This window comes from Vigna unguiculata, chromosome 11, assembly GCF_004118075.2.
Source record: "Vigna unguiculata cultivar IT97K-499-35 chromosome 11, ASM411807v1, whole genome shotgun sequence".
Classification (NCBI taxonomy): domain Eukaryota; kingdom Viridiplantae; phylum Streptophyta; class Magnoliopsida; order Fabales; family Fabaceae; genus Vigna; species Vigna unguiculata.
Genome location: NC_040289.1, coordinates 40,446,262 through 40,469,509, shown reverse-complemented (window position 1 = coordinate 40,469,509; position 23,248 = coordinate 40,446,262). Strand labels below are relative to the sequence as shown.

Genomic DNA, 23,248 nt, shown 5'->3' with positions numbered 1-23,248 from the left:
CAAAGTAAATTGTTGATATAACGGTTCATACAAAATATATCAAGTTACAATGTAATTAAAATATGAAGTTCATTTGATATTTATGATAATATAGGTGCATATATTTTAAATTAAATAATGATAACATAATCAAATAGAGATAATTGAAAACAGAGAGACCGAATTAAAAAAAATCATTATAATAGGAAAATAAAACAATTTTACCTGTTTTAGTTAATTTATTGATATTTGAATTCCCAGAAATAGCGCAAGTCGATGAATTAAATAAAAATTCATAAATACACTGTAAAAGTACATTTTTCAACAAAATTAGAAGATTAATCTTTGACTAATTATTTGTTAGTATACATTAATTATATCTTTTAATAAAGTAATCTGTTGATATAATTTTGAGTACGAAATAAATTGTGTTATGTTAAAATTACTAAAAAAAGTGAATTTCATTTAATATTTATGTGCATATTTTTCAATTCAAAAATCGGACACAAGTTGATAAGATAAGATCTTATTTTATCTGCTACAATCAAACTAATCTAAGATATTAGAAGACGAAAACATAAAGCCGCAAAATATTTTTTTATCTTTGTTTAAGATTTTTTTTGGAATGGGCCGAAACCATGGAAGTTGGGCCTGAAGAGAAGTAACAGACCCATTTGCAGAAACCACGGAAGTTGGGCCTGAAGAGAAATAACAGGTCCATTCGCAGAAACCACGGAAATTGGGCCTGAAGAGAAGTAACAGGCCCATTTGCCGGAGAAAAGATAAAGGAAGAGTATAAGGGAGGTAAGGAGGAAAAACGTTAGCTGAAACAAAGTAACCGGACACAAAAAAACACACACCCCAATCTGACATCTGTGTTTTTTTGTAAGTAAATTTGTATTCTATCGTATTGCTCCACCCTATATCTCATCCGAAATTCGCCGAGTCGAGTTCGACTCACCCACCCTAACTCGTTCTCTCTCCTCCTTCGCCTTTGGTTCTATCTGTGAGCTACCCACCCTGCCACTATTTTTCCTCCACCTTCACCCACCCTCATTCGCATCCTTTTCGGTAATCAATCGTTTTTTTCTATTTCATTCTTCACTTCTTATTACTTTCTGCAATTGCTGCTTCTATCGATTCTCTATCATCCTTTCTCTTTCGCTGCAATTTCTTCTCGATCTTTCTTTCCCCAGCATTTTCCCTTTCCCCCTTTTACCTTTTTGCATGTTCTTGTTCTTGTTGCTTTTATCCCCTTGCTCCTCACATCACAATACGACATAAACCTCAACTTTCGTGGTTGCTTCTTTCCTGGTCGAAATTTAAGATTGAGATTTTTACATGTGCGTGCGTGAGTGCGTGCGTATTCGGGATTTTTGGATAAAACCCTCGTATTCTCAGCTGTTGTAGAGAATAATAATAATAACAGGCTTTGACGAGCTTGGTAATGAGTTCTTGGCTTTCTTTTGCTTCCGGCGGTCTAATGTGGTCTTTCATCATTTCTTGGCTTTGAGCTTTTGATTTTGAACTGGTTTGTGTGTTTTTTTACTGGAATCTGATACTGCCTAGGGAAGTAGCTTGTTTATTCTTTCAACCTTTCTGTTGTTTTTGATGCAATCCCGAGTTGCTGTCCTTTTGTTTTGCTTTAATCGTATGTTGTTGTCGGGGTTTTTATTTTTCTTTATGTATGTGAGCAAGTGTGATTGATAGGGCATTCTTCTTGGTTCAATTGGGCGGCATATGCCAGTGCTACACGGTCAGGACGTAGCTCATCATGAATTTTTATCAATATTTTAATGTTGTTATTTTCAACAGTTTGAATGGGAAGTGCTGGGATAGGTTTTCAATTTCCTCATTCAGATGACAGCGGGATTTGAATAGTTATTTTGATCTATGCCAGTGTATGGATTAGGTTATTTTCCCTTTTCTATTGCAATCGAAACCCCTTGTCTGTATAGTTCTGTACAAATGATGATTCCTTGGTGACGTCACTTTGTGTTTGCTTTGGAAATTTAAAACTTGAAGTTTGATGATTAATTTGAAACTTCATATTTTTTATCCAGAATTTGTATCTGATGTACATGCCAACACTTTCCATAGTTGAATAATGGCTGTTGAGACTTCTGATAAACCGAATTTACCTCATGATTTTGACGACGAAGATGATGCACCGATAATTTACAAAAGGTTTTCAAGTAAGAAAAATCAATCACATTCAGAAGCAAGGAAGTCAAGTACTCACATTCATGATGGACAGTCATATAGACAGGCTGCTAATGCACCTTCTTCGAATGGCCAGACTTCTAGCATGCAGAAAGGTAATACTGCCCCATCTCTTAAGCCATCAGCCATGAAGCCTTCTGTAGGTATCTCAAGAGCTCCAAATTCTGTTGGCAACACCTCCTCTGTGAAGTTGCCTGTAGCAAATTCAAAATCGATTTCATTAGCAGATAAGCAGAAAATGTCCATTGATGTCAAGGTGGAACCAAAATCTACTGAACACAGTGGTAAAGGTTTATGTGAAGATTCAGAAGATGACGAGGATGATAAACCGTTGAGTTTTAGGTTGAAAAATTCTAACCATAATAACAAAGTGACGTCTGTTGTCAAGAAATCTTATGAAGACTCTGATGATGATGATGATGTCCCTTTGGCAAAAAAGTTACCTCGTAGTATCAATTTGGGAACTAGCAGTAACCATGACGACTCTGACAAGAAGCCTATTTCTAAAATTCAGAAAGAGCGACAAAATGGTTCTGGGACGAGTATTAAGCAGGATAGGCCATCTCCATTGCCAGCTAAAAGACCACTAGATAATAGCAATTCCTTGCAACCTTCTGTTAAGAAGCCCAAGGTCTCAGCTTCAGATGCATCTATCAAAACTAAGCTAGTCTCTGAGAAACGTGAGCTGAAGACAGAGGATGATGATGATGATGATGATATGCCTATTTCCCAGAGAATAAAGAAACAAACCATAACAGGTGATAAATCATCTTCCACGAAGAAGGTGCTTACAAAGGTTTCTAAAGTTAACAAGTCTAGTTCGAAACCTTTCAAGAAACAGACCAAGAAGATAGTTAAGAAATCAGGCGGTGGTTCAGAATATTCCAAATCTAGCAAACTTCTTCCTAGCTCTGGTGATGGGCAGAAAAAATGGACTACTTTGGTTCACAATGGTGTCATTTTCCCACCTCCTTACCAGCAGCACGGGGTAAAGATGCTCTATAAGGGGAGGCCAGTTGATTTGACTCCTGAGCAAGAGGAGGTAGGATTTTATCTCCAAAGGCACTTCAGATTTTGGTTGACTGTTTCCTTACCTTTTTCGATGAAATGAGATTGGTTAAGTACTTTATGTGCAAGTTTATTTTTAAATTCTCTTGAGCTTTTTACCATATTATATTATTTTTCAGGTTGCTACAATGTATGCAGTCATGCGAGATACGGAGTACATGCAGAAAGATAAGTTCAAGGATAATTTCTGGAATGACTGGCGAAAGATTCTTGGAAGAAATCACGTAATCCAGAACTTGAAAGACTGTGATTTCACTCCAATATATGACTGGTACCAAGGTGTGAAGGAAAAGAAGAAGCAAATGACCAGCGAAGTAAGTTTGTCATTTGTTACATTACACACTTGACAATAGTAGAAATGTACATATTGGAGCATTGTCTGTTTTTTAAGCAGATTTTTTATTATTTTCAAAGTGAGAAGGACAAGAGTAAGCAAATGACCCCTCATAATGCAGTTTAAATGACCCTTTATACTGCAATTTTAATTTATTTTACGAAAGAGGCACAGCTCACATGGGGAAGTTGCAGGAAGGACCACAGAAAATTCTCACTGTAGGAATAACAGAATTTGCAAATAGCAAAATGGCAGGGAAAGTGAGTTTTCTTCAAAAGAAGACAGTGGACTGTGTGCAGCAAGGGTAGATAGACATTTAGTGGAAAATTTAGGGATAATATTGTCTGTATTTATTTTTCTTTCCTTTACTGTATTCAGAAATGTGTTTTCTGTAAGATCTTCTTTGGGGGTTGACACTAGGAAAGATTGTTTTAGTGTAATGCAGAAATATTCTATGCACATGTCTTTTTCCATACCCTATTTGTTCTGAGTTAGCCTGAGAAGTTTATTCTTGTCTTGTCTTGTTTATTTTATTTTATTTTTTATTATTTATTCCCTTTTTCTCCTCTTTATGCAGGAGAAGAAGAATTTGAAGGAAGAGAAAATGAAACAAGAGGAGAAATACATGTGGGCTATGGTAGATGGTGTTAAAGAGAAGGTTTAATTCTCTCTCTCTCTCTCTCTCTCTCCCTCTCTAATTTGTGTAGATTTCTATCTTAAAATTTTCCTACAGACTTTATGAACTGTAATCAGGTCATTATATTTTTGTTGTGGGAGAATTATTTATGTTTCCTTCTCTTGTAGTTGTTGAGTTATTGTTATTGTGGTTGGATATTGACCTACAGACTTTATGCTAGATTGGTTTGTGAAGTTATTAATGCAGACCAGAACATTGTCAGTCACCATCATGTTGCCAATTTAATTTAGACAAGTTTACACCGACTTTGGGCCATGTGTATATCATACCTTAGTGTTCAAATTTTGTGCATAAACCATGCTGTTAGGGGAATATAAAGTGACATTATTAATTACACATGGTTTACTAAAGGTTCAACAGAATCTAATAGTGTTGTAACTGAGTCACGTGAAATTTTTTTCTGGTATTTAAATAAAATTTGAATTTCCAGGGATTAGTTGCACTTCGACAAACCATAAAGGTTTAATATGCGCGAGGTATAAAGTTGAAGAGCTTAATTTAAAATTATTCTAACTTTTCATGTAAATTTAATTTCCATTCTGCCATTAGTGGTACACGTTTTTTGCTGAATAATTGGCTCTGTAAGGATACACTATATCTTTCTTTCCATAAAATTGTGTTTCTGTATGCTTTAAAGTATTTGGAAAATGGTTGTTTTTAAGGGAGCTGTATGTGCTTGAAGCTCCACTTTTTTCTCCTCTTTAATTTTGTGGCATTCTATTCTCAATCTTTTTTCAAATGTACTCTTTAGGAATTGTTTAACTGTTGACTAATTTTTATCTAATCTTTGCTTTTAGGTTGGGAATTTTAGAGTTGAACCACCAGGATTGTTCCGAGGCCGAGGAGAGCACCCCAAGGTTGTTATAATAGCTGTTACTGGAACAAGATAGACTTATTTTTTCTGATACAGTGGTTTTATATATCGTGACTTCAACTCGGGATTTTGACTGGCTTCTAAAGTTTATAAAGTATACGTATTGACTGTAATTTATTTTGCTAGATGGGAAAATTGAAAAGACGGATTCATCCAGGTGACATCACAATTAATATTGGAAAGGATGCCCCAATTCCTGAATGTCCTATTCCTGGGGAAAGGTATTACTCCAATTATTTCACTAGTGAAGAAATTTAAAAGAATATTGAATATGCTACCTACTTGAAACCAGTTTTTCTAATCATTAGTTGTCTAACCTTGGCAGGTGGAAGGAGATAAGACATGATAATACAGTTACTTGGTTAGCCTATTGGAGTGACCCTATAAATCCAAAGTTATTCAAGTATGTGTTTCTGGCTGCAAGTAGTTCTTTGAAGGGGCAAAGTGACAAGGAAAAGTATGAGAAAGCTAGGATGTTAAAGGTGCTTTGATGCTGTGTTCGCCAGCTTAGTGAATTTCATGTTTTTTGTTGGATAGTTTGGGATGACATTTTAAAGGACATTTCTGATTATTTTAGTTATTGACTTCTTGGTGCAGGATTATATAGAGAACATTAGGTCTGCATACACAAAAGATTTTACCAATAAAGATATTACTAAGCTGCAAATTGCTGTTGCTACTTATCTTATTGATAAACTAGCTCTGAGGGCTGGCAATGAGAAGGTATTATGTTGGTATATGTACTTATACACTCATTTGTTCTAACAGAAAGTTGCCTTCAACAAAGCATACATTTGTGTACATGATGTCAAGACACAGAAATGCATACTTTGCTAGTATTTGATTCTTTTTTTTTCAATTGGACTCTTAAGATCTTGCTAATTTCTTTAAATTACCCATATATCTAAAGAATTAATTAATCATTTACTACTTGAATATTTTGTTTTTACGTTCATGTTTATAATATCTATATCTGTATCTATGTGTATATAATAGAATCTGACTTGGCAAAGGAAGGTAGACTGAGTAAAGTTATCGGTTGTCACTATGAAGTCTGGCTTGTTAACCTGAGTAAATTTGGACAAAATTTCCTAAAGAAATTTATTTTATGTAAGCCTTTGTTAGTAAATGCCAAGGAAGTATTCTTAGCCTCAACTACTCTTATGTGTGAAAGTTTCCTTTGAACTATATTAATATCTTATACTTCTTTATAGACAAACATAGAGGTGAATTACATTATTTAAATTTGTTGAAATAACTTGTTCTTCATATTCAGCTTCCATAATGTGTTTGCATTTGTTCATAGTAGATGATTATTTTTATTTTAGTTGTTAAATTTTGGTATTTCTTAATTGCATTTCTTCAGGATGACGATGAAGCTGATACTGTTGGTTGCTGCACATTAAAAGTAGAGAATGTGACAAGAGAACCTCCCAACAAATTGAAGGTTTTTGGGTTCTAATTATTTTTACTTTGCTCTGTATTATGGTTGATGAGTTTTAAATCCTTCAGGGTTTTTTCTAAGTTTAGTAGTCCTTCCCAGATTGTTTTAATGGTAGCCTCCCTTGATTATTATATTTGTTAGTAACTTTGTTACCTCTGTTTTTTGCAGTTTAACTTCCTTGGTAAAGATTCTATCAAGTATGAAAATACAGTTGAGGTTGAGCTTCCTGTATATAATGCAATATTGAAGTTACAAAAAGGTGGGAAATTAGCCATTAATTTTATGTTTTGAGCATGTGATTGTAGCACTTAATTATTTTTCCCATGTAATATTCAGATAAACGTCCTGGTGATGATCTCTTTGATAAGCTGGATACAAGTAAATTAAATGCCCATCTGAAGGAACTCATGCCCGGTCTAACAGCAAAAGTCTTCCGTACATTCAATGCATCAATCACATTGGATAATATGGTACAAGTTGATTTGAAAATTCCCGATATTCACATTCCTTGTAGATAAAATAAAGAAAATGGAAAAAAGCTAATTCTCTTGTTCTGTTATATACCGTTCTTATGTAATCTCTGCATCAATATACATTGTTATTTGATTAATTTTGGAATTTTTTAATGTGGGACCTCCCACCTCCTAATAAAATAGCTAATATAGCATGTCTTATTAGAGAGCAAGATACCAAAGCCTCTTATTTCTACGCCTTCAGAATTTTCTGTGTTCAGGGTTTTATCAAAACTTTTCCATACATTTAGTATGCAATACAATGACTCCGTACAAATACTAAATTGCACGCCATTGTAAAACTGTGCTTCTCTTCAAATTGTTATGTCATTTAAATGTCTTAAAAAATCTCATGATATCAATATGCCCTAAAGTCAAACATATGCTTATTCGATTATGTATATACAATGATTTCCTTTATTGGATATATTATAGACTTACATGGTTTTTATGGAATTTTGTGAGGACAGTTAAATCAAGAAACTAAAGATGGAGATGTTGGGGAGAAAATTGTTGTTTATCAGCATGCAAATAAACAGGTGATTTGGCTAAAGCATGTTGCTTAGTTTTATACCTACGATATTACATGTTAGTATTTTTATTTTTCACATTTAAGTTGTAATGACTTGTGTCTTTCATAACAGGTTGCTATCATTTGCAATCATCAACGTAGTGTTTCAAAATCTCATGATGCACAAATGTCAAAGTTAACTGAAAAAATTGATGAACTTCAGGTATTTATAATAATAATATCTTAAAATTGTTCATATGGGATTGTGTTGGTCTGGGTGTCCCATTAACACAGTTATATGTGGCTTACCTTTACCTGTAGGCTGTTCTGAAGGAGCTGAAAACGGATTTAGACAGGGCAAGGAAAGGAAAGCCGCCTTCAAAGAGTTCAGATGGAAAGACAAAAAAGAACTTGACTCCTGAAGTGTAATTTAGCTTTTCGTAACTTCCTTAATTGATTGTTTAAACATGATGTATGATTGTGGTTTATGTAATCTACAGGCTAGAGAAAAAGATATCTCAAACCAATGCAAAAATTGAGAAGATGCAACGTGATATGAAGACAAAGGAAGATTTAAAAACTGTGGCATTAGGCACATCCAAGATAAACTACCTTGACCCTAGGATTACAGTTGCCTGGTGCAAGCGGCATGAGGTTCCTATTGAAAAGGTGCTGGCTTCTTCCTTGTTTAGATTATGTTATTAGTATTCGTTGCGTTTTCAATTTCTAGAATCAGGGTTGATCTGATAGGAGGACCATGTTCAGTCCCAAATTTTTTTAAGTTTATTTAAATAATTACAAAATTTGTTTTTTGGCACCCGTAAAATATTTTAAAGGGTCTTACTTGATCCATATAATGTTTTTCTTTTCTTATATACTATTCTTGTACTCACAGCAATTATGTAGTATTTTGTTCAGAAGAAAATTTAGTTACATATTATGTCTGTGGAAATATACATTTTTCTTACTGTATAATGCATGTGGAATTTTACATTTTCTTTATGGTCATTTATTCATTCTTTTGCCCTACTTTAAGCTATAGTTTTGGCTTTTCCGTCTGGAAATTTATATATTTCTTGAGTTACTTGCCTGAAATGTTACAGATTTTCAACAAATCTCTGCTGGCGAAATTCTGTTGGGCAATGGATGTGGATCCTGACTTCAGATTCTGAGAACTAAAGAATGGAGAGCTATGTTGTGATGCTGGGGAAAAACAGTTCTTTTTTACTTATTTATTTTCTATAAAAATGATTTTTTCTATTTTGTCAATTTTAACGGAAATTGATGTTGTAAGTCCATCTAATCTAATTATGGGGTGAGTTTCCCCTTTTCTTCTTCATTGACCAGTTTTATACTTAAACTCTTAACCATTCATAGTCATGATTTTAATGTGATACCCATTCCCAAACCTGCAAAATGAGGTATAATTTCGTTCTTTATTTAATTTAGTAGTTTTTGATTAGTATTTATTTCTATCTTGGTGCAAATTTCTCTTCTATTTTAACTGGACACAATTTGCTGTTTAGAAGGGATCATTCATGGGATAGAAAATTTGTTAATCAAATCAATCTAAGGTAAAAGACATTGCTTATTGAATGTCTAGTTACCAATTATGATAATTCTGATAAAGTTGTTATAATTTTTGAACTTTGAAAAATCTAAAAAGCAAATGTGGTATTCCTTTTTTTCTAGACTATAATTAAAGCAAAATCGAGACATTGTGTGAAAAAATTGTGAGTGAATGAAACAATATCATTCAATAATATGAAAAACAAGTAACACTGAACAAATCATCCTTCAAGTTTTCTTCTGCTGGTTTTAGTTTATCGTTAACTCATTATCATACTCTGAAACATGATTCGCTCATGCTATTTTTTGTCTTTGCTTTAGTAAGGAATTTAAGTATGAAATTAAGAGTTCTATATTACGTAAAGGTAAGAGAGAAAAAATATATGAAAAGTTTATAAACTTATTATGTTAATATTTTACGTAAGAAATATTTTATATAAGATTGAAACATCATTATATTATACGTAAGTTATATTGATGTAATCTCCTTACTCAAAAAAAGGCGCATGAAATCAGAAACTGACTATTTAAGAGTTCAAGTGTAAAATTGGTGATTCATTCCTTTTCAGCAACTTTACTCAATTATGTTGACACCTTGACATATAATAGTTCTATTCATCCAATGTCCTAAAAACATATATTTTTTATTATTATATATTTATCATTTTATACATAAAGAACGATAATCGGAAATGTATATAATGAATAAAATTATTTTATGTTAGTTTTCAATTGTGTATAAATAAAAATATATTATTTTGTATATAAGTTTAATATGTTATAATTGGTAATTCTAAAAATATAAAACGTAGTTTTTTATTTATGTTTTTAGGGATAAAATCCTTGGGAAAATAAGTCACTTTTGTATCATTCAAAATTATTATAAAAAAAAAAACTATAAGAGTTTAAGTAAATTTTAATTATTTTTTTAAAAATACAATGTTAAAAGTAAATTAATGAATAAAAAAATGTAAACTAATTATGTTATTTATATCAAATAGTTAATGTATTACTTGATAAATTATGTTAAAAAATTTAATTATGTTCATTTAAATTACTATTTTTTTGCATCAACTATAATTAATAATAAGAACTAAAATAGGATATTTAAAAAATATTAAGTTTTAAAACTAATAAATATTTCTGTACGAACTAAAAAATAAATGGACTTATATTTAAAGGGATAAATACATATCTAAACTTTTCTCAAGAAAATTACAGCACTAATTTAATTTAATCTAATTAAAATCAAATAGTCCATGGAAACCAAAACCTTTCTTGACTGCTACTAATTAACCATTAATGGACATTGAAAAAAATCTAACGCTAATCAGTTTCGCTCTTAAAATTAAAAGCAACATTGAAGAAGAAAAAAAGTAACACTCAAATTTCAGTCCTTTAACATTTCCGTGTTTGTTCTGTTTGTTTGTAGTTTAACATGTACTAATTCTCATACATGGAAACGTGGTTCATTCTCTCTGTTCTGTGTTTTTTCCTTTGGCTGATTCTCAAATCCACATGCAAAGTTCTCTTTCCTCCACTCCCTCCGGGACCTTCCAAATGCAACTTTGCATTGCTACGAGGATACCTCACTGACCCCAAAACCATTCTTCAAAAACTCGTCGCAAAATATGGCCCAATCTTCACTGTTCATGTTGGTTATTCTCACCCTGATATTTTCATCGCAAGTCGTTTCCTTGCACACCAAGCTTTGATCCAACATGGCACCATCTTCGCCGATCGCCCCAAGGCTAACCCCACCAACAAGGTTATAAGTAGCAACCAGCATGACATTCTTTTCAGCTTCTATGGCCCCAGATGGCGCCTCCTTAGACGCAACCTCACTTCAAGAATCCTTCACCCCTTGCAGGTTAAGTCCTATGCACACGCACGCAAATGGGTCCTAGCCATGATCCTACAAGGACTCGTATCTGATTCTGAGGGCAACAACCCCATAAGGGTCATTGACCACTTTCAATATGGCATGTTTTCTTTGATGGTTTTGATGTGCTTTGGTGACAAACTCGATGAGAAGCAGATAAGGGAGATTGAGGACAGTCAACGTGACATGCTTGTGAGTTATGCTAGGTACAGTGTCTTAAACTTTTGGCCAACAGTTACTAGGATTTTGTTCTGGAAGAGGTGGAAGGAGTTTTTGCAGAAGCGGAGAGAGCAAGATGCTGTGTTGATTCCTCACATCAATGCTCGAAGGAAGGCTAAGGAAGAAAGAGAAAACAATGGCTCAAGTCAGTTGAGCGATTCTGTATTCTCATATGTGGACAGTTTGTTGGATTTGCAGATCTTGGAGGGGATAAATCTTGATGATGGTAAAATTTGCACCTTATGTTCGGAGTTTCTGAATGCAGGATCAGATACAACTTCAACTGCATTGGAGTGGATCATGGCAAATCTGGTGAAATACCCCAAAATCCAAGAAAGTGTAGTGGAGGAAATTAGAGGGTTGATGGTTGGTAGAGAGGAAAGGGAAGTGAAAGAGGAGGATCTGCATAAATTGCCTTATCTCAAGGCTGTGATTTTGGAAGGGTTGAGGCGTCACCCTCCATTACACTTTGTGGCTCCTCACAGGGTAACTAAAGATGTTGTTTTGAATGGTTATTTGGTGCCTACCTATGCCTCAGTGAATTTCTTGGTGGCAGAGATAGGGAGGGACCCTACAGCTTGGGATGACCCCATGGCCTTTAAACCAGAGAGGTTCATGAACATTGGGGAGAAAAATGGAGGCACAACTTTTGACATAATGGGAAGTAAAGAGATTAAGATGATGCCGTTTGGGGCTGGGAGGAGAATGTGCCCTGGTTATGGTTTGGCAATGCTGCACTTGGAGTACTTTGTGGCCAATTTTCTTTGGAATTTTGAGTGGAAGGTTGTGGATGGAGAGCATGTTGATCTTTCAGAGAAGCTGCAATTCACAACAGTAATGAAGAATCCTTTGAAGGTTCATATTTTACCCAGGCAATAGGTATTATTGACAAGTTATTGGTAACATTTTGTTCTAAACAAAAATTTCACTTCTGTTTAATGACTACATTGCCAAACATTTCAAGCATTCATGTGATTTTCTTTGTTTGTTGCTGTTAACATTCATGTAACCAGAAGTTACTGTCCCCTTTCCCATTGCTTTACTAAAAAAATGAAGATCAGCTTTGACAAAATTAACTGATTCAAAAAGCAGAGAGTGGGACAGGAGTTAGGAACAGCATTAAACTTATGCTCAAATAAAAGTCTGAAAGTTTGAAATGTGGTTTCTTTGATCTTGCCATGAGTTTCTCGTCTCTACCTGTTGAATGAGAGTTTTCAGTTTTTCAAACCCAGCTACTACAGAAAGAATGTAAGAAAAGTGTGACAAATAAGTTAAATGAAATAGCTAAAAATGGTAATAAAACTTAAATTGAAGAATAAACTATGAATAATATAAATGTTGAAACAATTGCAGTACTTGTTCAGTCTGTTTTCCAATTACTTTGTACAGTACATAAATTGACTGGTAAATCAAATATCAGTTCAAACATTGCTGATATTTGCCTCTGAGCTAAGTGATCCATTCGGATCAAGCAGAGCGGAGTTGCTTCCACACATTAGGGATTACGAATGGGCTAAAGAATATTGCAGGATATATGGATTTACTGTTTTGGTGAGTTTTCAAAGGATGCATTTGATGCATGAAAAAGAAGATCTAGCAACATTACACTTCAAGATGGTGCAAGGCCTCTTTACTTCCTGGATTATTATTATTAGTTTCTGGAGCAGTAACTGCATCTCTCTCTAAATATTGAATGAAATCCGTTACCAAAGGATCAGTCCAAGGGGCTCCCAATGGTGCTTCATCACCAGCAACCCACCCTAGATGGCCACCTTTGGGTGTCACTACTAACAAGCAGTTTGGATTTTCCTGACATGATAAACAGTATTATAGTTAAAATAAAATGAATGAAAATCAAATAAAGACAAGATGAATTGTAGATGATTTGACAGAAAAAGAATAAATAAAATAGGAGTTTGTTCAATCAGCCACCAGAGAGAAAGATTAGTAGAAACCAAGAGAGGTAACGTAGATGATTTGACAGGATTTTCTAGGATACATGAAAGCACAACACCCAATAATGTGATGGTAAAACATGTACACATAACAAAGCCATTATTATCAAACACACTGATTCTGGTATTACCAAGAGGAATTTGGAACTTCAAAAATTTTCGGCAAAATGGCACTGTTCCAAAAAAAAACCAAATGGATCTGGTTGGACATTATTTCTCCACCTAGCACTTTTTACTGTTCAAGGTCGGAATTCGGTCTTCAGGAAGCCGAATTGCGATCTGGTTGGACACATTTGACTGTTCTAATTATGAAAGACTCATTTGAACTTGGTTTCTGGATCGTTTTTGAGTATAGAGTTATTTCACGAGTATTGGTCACTTGTGTACTTTTGATATATCAAACACATTTTAGTCAAAAATTGAATGGTAACACTAAACTTCATAATCCCACCTCTATATACAAAATTACATACCTTGATATCTTCACGAGGAATTCCCCTATAAGGAGCAATCGGATCATTCGCAGCCTGAAAAAATTAAGAGATTCTTCTGAGTTCAAACTTTATTTATTTATTCATAACAGAATGTGCAAAAACCTAGGCACTCTCAATTCAAGAGATGGGGGCTAGGGTGCACTTCGGTTACAAGCTCAATATCTTGATTGATAAAAATAAAGTCAGTCTCGATTGAAGATTCATTTCACAATTCCCAAATACTTTCTTCTTCCTTTGCAATGTGTCACTTCGAAAGACTGAGTATAACAAGATCAATAAATAGAGTTCAAAAAGCATAAATGACAAAAAAATTAATCACAAACGCAGGAAGTAGGTTTTCATTTCAATTTTACACTAAATACAATAAGAAACATAATAAAATTATTTTAGGTCAACAACAAATTTTACCTGAATGCAAAGCAAAGGGGTCTTGACATGTTTTATGGAATCTGAACTGCTTGAATTAGAGTAATATTCATCCACAGACTTGAATCCAAAAGAAACTGCGAAGCCTCATAGATGAATATCTGAGCAGACATAATTCACAAGTGTGATCTATCTATCTATCAAGCTTCCATTAAGTAGGGGCACATACCACGTGTCAGTCCATCATCAAATTCCCTAACAGACTTAGCTTTGGCTGCCATTGGAATATTAAATTCACCACCCATATCTTCAAAGAGTAAAGCATGTCTGGACTCAGAAGAAAAACACAAGATTTTAGTGATACCATCATAGCCAGAAAAATGGATCCATTTATAAGTAGCTAGAAGAAGAACCACAATAACATATATAAATTTGTATCACTTCTTGAAAATCTTGCAAAGAGCCTTCGAAAGGGCCTTGTCATAAATAATGTTAAAGCCCTTTCGGAAGTCCTCATCCGCCACAACTAAGTTGAAAGGATTACACAATGATACAGCTCCAGAAAGAGGACAATTGTGAGACTCCTGAAATTAGCAATGAGAAATATAAATAACACACCAGAAGCAGTACTCAATGGATAAAGGCAAAGACAATCCACCGAAAATCACTTCTAATTGTTTACATTGTGGGAATAACGTGTAATTTCAATCCCCATTTCCCTTTTTTTTCCCACACAAAGTAGTTTTGGCGTAATATCCTCACTCAAACAAACACCTTTACTATTTTCCAAACCACATAAACCACCAATTTGATCGATGCAGGAATGAGAAATAATGGTACCTGGCCCACGTAACGAACAAGAATGTTGGCTCCAAGAGACCATCCAACACCATATAGATTAGCATTGGGGTATCTACCAGTGACATGAGAAACAACCTCACGCATATCTCCCAAAAACGAAGCTGAATAGAACTGCACATCAATGTTCACACACCAGCACAATCAGTATCCATATAATAGTTCTTTTTATCCAATGTTCAATTCAAAATTGTTAAAAAATGAACTTTAATCCTATCTTAATCTCACAAAACTGGTTTTATAACTGGTTCATAATGCAGGACCTCCAACAAAAACAAACTCAACTCTAGATTTAGTTTTATCAGCAACAACAATATTGACCTGACCTGAGGAGTAGTAACAGGGCTATCTCCACAACCGCGGCTGTTGAAAACCACAACACGCCATCCATTGCTTCGAGCTCTAATCAACATGTGTCTCACATACGAATCTTCACTACCTCCGGTTAAACCTGGCTGCACAAACCCCGTCACAATTTTCAACACCCCATGACTTCAAATCAACAAAAAAAAGTGTTCTTTTTTTCGTTTATAACGGACCAGCAAGATTAAGACGGGAGAGTCAGGGGGCAAACGGCGGTCGTCGCCGGCGGCCCAGTCGAGAGCGACAGCGCCGCCGTCTTGAGTCCGGAGGCACTCCCGGCGGAGCCTGACGTCGGGGACGGAGCGGAAGAAGGCGGCGAATATCGTTTCGAGGTGACGGTTGGCGGCGAGGAGGGGGAAAGGACGGTAGGGGCGAGCCAAGTGAGGGAGGGCTGGGAGGAAACGGTGGTGTGCGCCGCCGAGAATTTCGAAGGAGGGATGGGTGGTGGTGGCGGCGGCGGCGGGAGTAGACATTGGTGCGGCGGAAAAGGTGACGTGGCGGGCGGAGAAGGAAAAGCGAAGGGGTGTGATTAGTGAATTAGTGGTGTGATTGTATGGGCGGAAAGAAATGGGTATGGGCCCCGCCAGAGACTTTGCCATGCTCTCTCTTTTTACCTATTGGGCAGACACTGTCTACCTTTTTATTTTAATCATTTATGCACCACTCCCACTCTATTGATTGGTATCAGAAATTAAAAGTGATTTTTACTGAAAATAAATAAATTTAAATATTTTTGTTTACTTAAATTTGTTTATCTCAGTTAAAGAAAAGAGAGGATAGTTTCCATTCTTAATATTTCGTTTTTTTTTTCTGTAAAGTAGTAACGTTTTATTTTAGAACTTACTATATTTTCCTCATTTTGAATTATTCTCTTTGAAAAAGTTTATGAAACTAAAAGAGAATTATCTACGCATTATATAAAGAAAAATTAGTATTGTACTAAATTTAAATGCAATAACAATAGCTAAAATAAAATATTACACAAACTGATGTTGAACAGAAATAAAATAAAAATATCACTATACTATGGAAATGCAAAATTTATTCGAGTAAAAAATCAACGAAGTTTTAAAATATTAGTTAACCAGTTTTATTTCAAGAGAAGTATTAAAAGAACACTGTTTGATTATATAGATTTGGCCCTTAGATTCTAAAATTAAAACATTGTAAGAAAAATTCATTCATTTCTTTTGACATTCTTGTCCAATCTCATCAAATGCTTGATGTTATATTTATTATTTAGGATGTTTACTGTATTTTGTGTATAAAATTAACCAGATGTGTAAACTTATAATTATTAAAAAAAAGTGTTAATTAAATACCACGAATACTTTAATATTTATCATTTGTGATCGTATAGACTTTTTCTTCATTAAAGTATGTAAGAAATTTTTTAAAAATAAATATAATAAATAATTTATTCATGAATAAGATGACATTAATTTTGATATTTTAAAATACATTAAAAATAGATAATATTAACTCTCATTAAGAGTTACATTACTTTAAAGTAAGTTAAAAATTTTCAAAATAAACCTTTCTCTCCATAATGTAGTATATATATATATATATATATATATATATATATATATATATATATATATATATATATATATATATATGGATACAATAAATACATCTTATGGGAGAATGTTAATGCAATCAATCATTACAACACTTTTTTTTTATTTGAACAAATATATTGAATTAGATTTAGAAATTCACATCTATTACATCATATTTATTTTGTTGTCATCACAATAAAATTACATAAAAATATGTTTTCAATTTAGAAGAAACAATTATTTTTCACGTCATATATTATACATCTCCAATCTTAAATAATTTTTTACATACTTGCAATTTGTGTGTAATTACATTAGTTGACGCTTGAAGGCAATTTTCTTTTTACATAAAAAGTTAAAAGAACTAACTATATTTAACTTATTATTTTCTTTAATATGCTCAATACATTTTTTTTCTAGCTAAAATTCAAATATTACATTTTGAAAAGACCAATTACGTAACGGCTAAAATATTAATACAAATAAAAATGTATTTCTCAAAAACAGCGAATTCCATCTTTAACTTGAGAATTTTAAATTCGACGATAACAAGGGACCAATTATTAAAGACGTAAAACTAAATTCAACACTTTCAATATACAACAAAATTAAGATCAACCTTAACAAAATATTAAAACCCCTAGAACTTATTTAATTTAATCCTCAGATTTTTTTTTAGTGATAAATTATAATTTTGATTTTTCTTTTCCCACTTATTTCGGTGTTTTCGCGAGTTCGAGCGTAGTGGTTGAAGGTGTAAAAAAAAAATAATAATAAAATAAAGTAAAAACAGAGACATGCATCTGGGTCACACTGCATTGCGCGCAGGGTGAGAGTGTGGACGCAACAAAAAACGATTGTGTTGATTGGTGATAGGAAAGAAAGAAGCACAGAAACTAAGATCATGAAAGGAGGGATATAAATTTTGGAGAAAACACGGTCTCCGAAATCCTCTCTCTTTCTCTCTCTTTCTTCAATTTCAGACCCACAAAATCGGATTCCAAATAGAGGGGATTTGAGCGGTTAAAAAACGCATTTTGCAGAAAAAAATGGAAGAGGCAAAGGCATTGCAGCAGCAACATCAACAACTTCTGTTGCAACAACAGCAACAACAGCATCAACAAAATTTTCTGCTCTTACAGCAGTTGCAGAAGCAGCAACATCAACAGCAGCAAGCAGCTGCAATTTCTCGTTTTCCTTCCAACATTGACGCTCACTTGCGACCTATCAGACCCCTCAATCTCCAACAGAACCCTAACCCTAACCCAAATCATCCTCCCAACCCTAACCCTAATCCGATTATCAATTTGCATCAGAACCCTAATTCCAACCACCTTCCGCCCCAGCAGCCGCAACAGCCCCCACAACAGCAACAGCAGCCGCAGCAGCAGCAGCAGAAGATTATTCGACCCGGGAACCAGATGGAGCTCCAGATGGCATACCAGGACGCGTGGCGGGTCTGCCATCCGGACTTCAAACGACCCTTTTCTTCGCTTGAAGATGCCTGCGAGAGGTTTGTTCTTTAATCGTACCGGCATCATGCTTTCTGTTTTTTTGTTTTTTGGTCACTGTGGAAACAAAAACAATGATGGTGTTTTCCATGTTTGAATTGCAACTTTGCATATATTTTTTTCACTTGTGACCTGTGCTACTATATTTTGTTTTTCTGATCCTTCTCTGACCTCGCTGACTGTGATTTCCCTGCTGTTTTTGTGAATAATTTGAGAATGACTTGCGCTGAGTTTTTTGGTGTAGAAAGAAGCTAGATACTTGTTCTGTGTGTGCTTTCTTAGTCATATTAATTAACGTTAGGATAAGAAGCGATTTCTTGTTACACTTCTCCTTTCTTAGTGTATTGTGTGAGTGACAAGTGGTATTGACGAGGCTTGTTTAATCAATTAACGTTTTCTCCTTAAATTGGGAAGATCACAAGAATGTTAATAACCAATGGCTTTTTTATGGATCTGATATATCATGAAACCCTTATTGAACTGAAAATTTGTAGATCGATATTATCATTGAAGCTTTTGCACAGAGCCGTATGGGAATTTGCTTGTTGATGGCTGAAAATGTTTTCTAAGAGGAGAGAAATTGAGCTGCCCCTCTGTATACATCAGTGTGGTTTACTGGCTTTGCAGTCACATTATTGCTGCTTATTAAGAATTTATTTTTTACACTTATATCAGAGTCTTATATCTCTCGAGCTCCCTAGTTTGTGATATGCTTTACCATTAGGTCAATAGTGTTTGAATGAGAAAAAACAGTTGCCATCAAATGAAGCTACTATTTATAGTCTGTATGGATACTTTAGACTTTAGTGTACCAGAGAATCTACTTAAAGAAGTAATATTCAATATGAACTATATGCTATCACTCATATATAGACGAGTATGTGGATTTATTTACTTTTGGCTGAAACACCAGGAAAAAATTCTTTGTCCTCCTAAAGCCACAAGATCGAATATGATTTTCATCTACATGTGAGAACGAGGACAAAACCCCTGTCCCATTAGTTCAAATGATGTGTTTCCTTTTTTTTAAAGACCAAATCTTTAGAAATATTGTTCATCATGAGTCTAAACAACTTATTTCAATGCTTTCTTCGCTTTTCACAAAACTAAAATTCATGCAATCTATTCTCCCATTTGGTTCTTTGAATGACCTTCCTTGTACGTGTCTAAATCAATTTAAACAGTTTTTTTTTCATCTTTGCCTCAAATGGTGTCACAGCAATGTTTTATCATATGCAGTCTTTTCTTATTTTGTCAATTTTTGCCTGACCAAATATCCGTTACTCCCACATTTTTCTCATGTTGTCTCTTTAAAGCCTAACCCACTGCCATCATAGAGCATAGCTGGATGATATGATCACAGAGTAAAACTTCTCATTGCACTTTATTGGAACTCTGTAAACACAAATAACTCTTCATACTTTTCTCCAGTTTCCATCATTTGATGATACCTATGTTCCTTTTGTTTCTTGCTAAAGATGCCATGCATATATTTTATCTTACTCCTAGTTTAGCGAAAACCTTTTGTTTCCCAAGTTTGTCTGGAAAGCTCAAGTTTAAAGTTAAGTGTTTGCATTGACTCCCGAATCAATTACATGTGAGAAGTATGATAAAAAAAATACTAGGATTATTAGATGAATATCGTATATTGCATAATCTGTTGCTATGAAATAATAAGTGCTTTACATGATATATTCTTCTCCTATCATGGATAAACGAATGTTGGTGATATTTCTATTTCATTGTGTGAAAATAGCCTGTAAGAGTTACAATAATGCTTTGATCATACTCTTTATTTTCATTTTGGATTTTCTTTTTGAGAAAAGTTGTAAATGTGATTACAATGCCCTCTCCAACAAAGGTGAATGTATGTTAGGAAATTTCTTGTTGTTGGAGAAATAATAATAATAATAACATTCTTCTGGAAGTTGGTAGAAATAAGTGACTATTTCTTCAAAATAAACTAAACCAAACACACAATAACTTGTGGAACTTCTCTGAGTAAATTTCCGAGAATCAGATGGAATGTCCTTGTGTTAAGTAGAATACTAGATATCATTTTAATGCTCGTCACTTGCCCTCATTGATGAAGCGTTGAAGTGATTTGTGTTACTGTGTATTTTAGAGGTAGCTACCTCTTGCTGCAGCACTCATCTGCTTGTGGCGAGGTGTCTCAATCTGGTCATAGGTTGGCTAAGCTTATTTGCATCCATTGTTTGTGGGTTGAAAAGGGCTTGCTTGTGAATAAGATTTCACCATTGCACTATCCAAAACAAACAAAAAAAATTGTTTAAGAACAGTTTTTGTTATGAATTGATTTCCAATTTGCCATTTCTTTTTTCTTCATCATGTTAATTTATCAAATGGAAAATGAGATTTTATGTGGTGTTTGTTGATTATTGTTGATGGAACTTGGTTTTGTTTTCATTCATTTAAAGCTGCACTTGGCCAAAAATCTAATTAACATCTTTTGTCATATGCTTGTCCTACAGTCTATTTACAACTATATTTGTGTCAGTTTTTTTCGTGGTCTGAATACTGATTTTATCTCTTCACTTGCAATTTCTCTCACTGCAACCTTCTCCTTTTGTGAATTAGCTATGCGCTTGCAGAATACTCTCATGTTGCTTTCCCCTATTTATTTGATTTTAAGTTAAATTCTAATGTGTTCTTTTGTTCTTGTGTATAGAGTATTTTTTGATATTATGTGATATTTGACTCCTTGTTATGTTTTGTTGCCCTGCTTCTGAAATTGTTTAGCATCTCATAGTCGTCCCCTATCCCGAATTCATTTTTCTTGCCATTAACCCTGATTCTAATAACAAATCAAAGTTTACCTATTTATCTATGTTTGTACAGCAAGATTAATTTGTTATCTATGCCATGTCCTTATTTGTGATTTTACTATATGTATATTATATTTAGTTAGATATAGTTCTTCAGAACCTAGAGCATTTAGATTCTATCAAATTTTGTTCTTGCTCTGTCATATGGTAATTTATATGTGCTAATGGTACTTGAATAAAGGGAGACAAAACTTTCAGTTTGATTACTGTGATGTAGAAATGAACTGGTAACTCGTTTATTACTACAGTGCAAATGTGTGAAGTTTTTCGTTTTAGAAAATCTGACAACATGATTTCATGCGAGGCCTTCATATGCATGTTCACGATGATCTTATCAAAATAAAATGAAATTAGACATTAATGTCTTCGTATTTTACTTCCCACAATTTAGTTTTTAATATGATAAATTAAAACAACAATCAGTGCTGCTGAGCACTTCCTATTACTTGCTGCATATGTATTTTATTACAGCATTAAATGCTTTTGGGTCCTGATTGCATTTCATTGAAATAATCTAAGGACAGTATTTATTGTTTCAAAGAAAAAAACAATGCTGGTACTCCTCACCCCCACTTCCTATGTTTGATGCAATCGGAAAATGTTGTCATGGATTTCTTATGTTTCAGAATTTCCCTAAATGTTCTTTCCGCAGGTTATTGCCTTACCATGTTGTGGCAGACTATGAAGAAGAAGAGGATGATAGGATACTTGATTCTGACACTACTGGCCAGATGCTTTCGCGGTCACAACAGTGGGATAATAATATTGCTGCTAAAATTGCTGAATTCACTGCAACTTTTGAGAAACAAGCACTTGCCTTCAACATCATAACCCAAAAGAGAGGATTGGGGGAATTCCGGTCAGAGGAGAGATTGATGATCGAGCAGGCACTTCTCCAAGAAGAAAAAAGAGCTAATTATGAACTAAGAGCAGAGCTAGAGTCGAGGGAAAAGGCAGGCCGTGAAGCCCATGAGGCAAAACTACGAATGGCAGCAATGTTTCAAGCAGAACAGGCTCGTGCAGATTTACAGTCTCATGCTGAAATGATGTCTCGAGCACCCATGAGAGGGAGTGCACTTGGTTCCCAAGGCAATGACATTGTGATTGGCCATGACATGGGAGAGCAAGATCAGGGAGGTAACCCTGCTGAGATGATCAATGGATGGGGAAACAATACTCAGAGAGATGAGAAAGAGCCATCAGAGGATTTCTTGAATGATGAAGCTGAAAATGGAGACACTGGAACCCAGGATGGCTGGCGCGAAGTTGGTGAATTTGATTTGAATGCTAGGTGATTCTGGACAGTGATTGAATAAAGCCACTTGGGAGAGTTTAAACTATGTGTAAGGGATCAATATCCATTTTAAAAATCATTGTCCTGGGTATCAATCAATGTCTTCAAGTTAGTATCTTAAAGATTACTTTCAGGATCAAAATCTATTTCACAGGGGCGCAAGGAAAACTATTGAACCAGTATTAGATTGGATGAATATCAAAGTTTATGCTCTAGACTAGTATAGTGCAGTACATGGTTCATCATTGAGTGCTCATAAGTGTTATATAAGCATACAAATTCAGTCAAATGTATATCGTTAGTTTTCTGGAAAACTCTGGTTTCATCGTTTTGCCATTCCATTTTTTCAGGTTGTCTGAAGTCTTTAAGATCTTTTCTTCCACTATAAAAAAAATGTTTGATTATGTTTTGGGGACAAGTTATCCTTGTGATGTGATGGGAGAAAGGAAGAACAGATAAATAAAAGTAATGAAGAATTAAAACACGGTTTTAATGTTAAAAAGTGCTGCTGAACAATTATTACAGTGGGCAACGTTTGTGAAAGAAATGTGTTCGAGAGTAACCCTTTTGATTGACTTATATCAAGTGAATATTTGTCATAAATAAATTAATGAAGTTATTGACTAAATAATTCTGACACGAGATAATAAGGTTGTTAGCTTTTTGATAATAATGTGCTTTCAT

General features: G+C 34.2%; 4 protein-coding genes across 4 annotated transcripts; 3 read left to right on the top strand and 1 right to left on the bottom strand.

The window, feature by feature from the left end:
* The first annotated feature begins 799 nt into the window (after window positions 1-799).
* Window positions 800-9,081, top strand: LOC114169178 (DNA topoisomerase 1 alpha-like). Its single transcript, XM_028054216.1, has 16 exons — window positions 800-1,050; window positions 2,043-3,244; window positions 3,390-3,584; window positions 4,182-4,262; window positions 5,099-5,158; window positions 5,302-5,396; window positions 5,501-5,657; window positions 5,773-5,898; window positions 6,542-6,622; window positions 6,788-6,878; window positions 6,956-7,089; window positions 7,602-7,670; window positions 7,776-7,865; window positions 7,964-8,067; window positions 8,143-8,311; window positions 8,746-9,081. The coding sequence occupies exons 2-16, from the start codon at window positions 2,087-2,089 to the stop codon at window positions 8,812-8,814; spliced, it is 2,679 nt and encodes an 892-aa protein (XP_027910017.1). The 5' UTR covers window positions 800-1,050; window positions 2,043-2,086; the 3' UTR covers window positions 8,815-9,081.
* Window positions 9,082-10,623: 1,542 nt separating this feature from the next.
* Window positions 10,624-12,627, top strand: LOC114168249 (cytochrome P450 89A2-like). The gene has a single exon (XM_028052998.1). The coding sequence runs from the start codon at window positions 10,668-10,670 to the stop codon at window positions 12,189-12,191; it is 1,524 nt and encodes a 507-aa protein (XP_027908799.1). The 5' UTR covers window positions 10,624-10,667; the 3' UTR covers window positions 12,192-12,627.
* Window positions 12,621-15,977, bottom strand: LOC114168250 (embryogenesis-associated protein EMB8). The gene is made up of 8 exons (XM_028052999.1): window positions 15,525-15,977; window positions 15,312-15,440; window positions 14,968-15,099; window positions 14,569-14,711; window positions 14,357-14,454; window positions 14,170-14,264; window positions 13,741-13,794; window positions 12,621-13,121 (listed from the first exon to the last, which is right to left on the bottom strand). Exons 1-8 carry the CDS (start codon window positions 15,945-15,947, stop codon window positions 12,915-12,917), a joined length of 1,281 nt encoding a protein of 426 aa, XP_027908800.1. The 5' UTR covers window positions 15,948-15,977; the 3' UTR covers window positions 12,621-12,914.
* Window positions 15,978-17,697: 1,720 nt separating this feature from the next.
* On the top strand, window positions 17,698-22,905 carry LOC114169843 (bromodomain-containing protein DDB_G0280777). Its single transcript, XM_028055170.1, has 2 exons — window positions 17,698-18,426; window positions 21,923-22,905. The coding sequence occupies exons 1-2, from the start codon at window positions 17,963-17,965 to the stop codon at window positions 22,563-22,565; spliced, it is 1,107 nt and encodes a 368-aa protein (XP_027910971.1). The 5' UTR covers window positions 17,698-17,962; the 3' UTR covers window positions 22,566-22,905.
* Window positions 22,906-23,248: the final 343 nt, after the last annotated feature.

Bases quoted from the DNA above. Each gene is read 5' to 3' on its own strand.
- LOC114168249 (XM_028052998.1), top strand. From the start codon at position 10,668: ATGGAAACGTGGTTCATTCTCTCTGTTCTGTGTTTTTTCCTTTGGCTG.
- LOC114168250 (XM_028052999.1), bottom strand. From the start codon at position 15,947: ATGGCAAAGTCTCTGGCGGGGCCCATACCCATTTCTTTCCGCCCATAC. The intron at 14,455-14,568 runs GTGATACAAATT...TTCTGAGTCCAG, and splicing joins CTTTGCAAGATTTTCAAGAA to ACATGCTTTACTCTTTGAAG. The intron at 13,795-14,169 runs GTAAAATTTGTT...TAATTTTTTCAG, and splicing joins CCCCTTTGCTTTGCATTCAG to GCTGCGAATGATCCGATTGC.
- LOC114169178 (XM_028054216.1), top strand. From the start codon at position 2,087: ATGGCTGTTGAGACTTCTGATAAACCGAATTTACCTCATGATTTTGAC. The intron at 4,263-5,098 runs GTTTAATTCTCT...CTTTGCTTTTAG, and splicing joins TAGATGGTGTTAAAGAGAAG to GTTGGGAATTTTAGAGTTGA. The intron at 5,658-5,772 runs GTGCTTTGATGC...TTCTTGGTGCAG, and splicing joins AGAAAGCTAGGATGTTAAAG to GATTATATAGAGAACATTAG.
- LOC114169843 (XM_028055170.1), top strand. From the start codon at position 17,963: ATGGAAGAGGCAAAGGCATTGCAGCAGCAACATCAACAACTTCTGTTG. The intron at 18,427-21,922 runs GTTTGTTCTTTA...TTCTTTCCGCAG, and splicing joins CTTGAAGATGCCTGCGAGAG to GTTATTGCCTTACCATGTTG.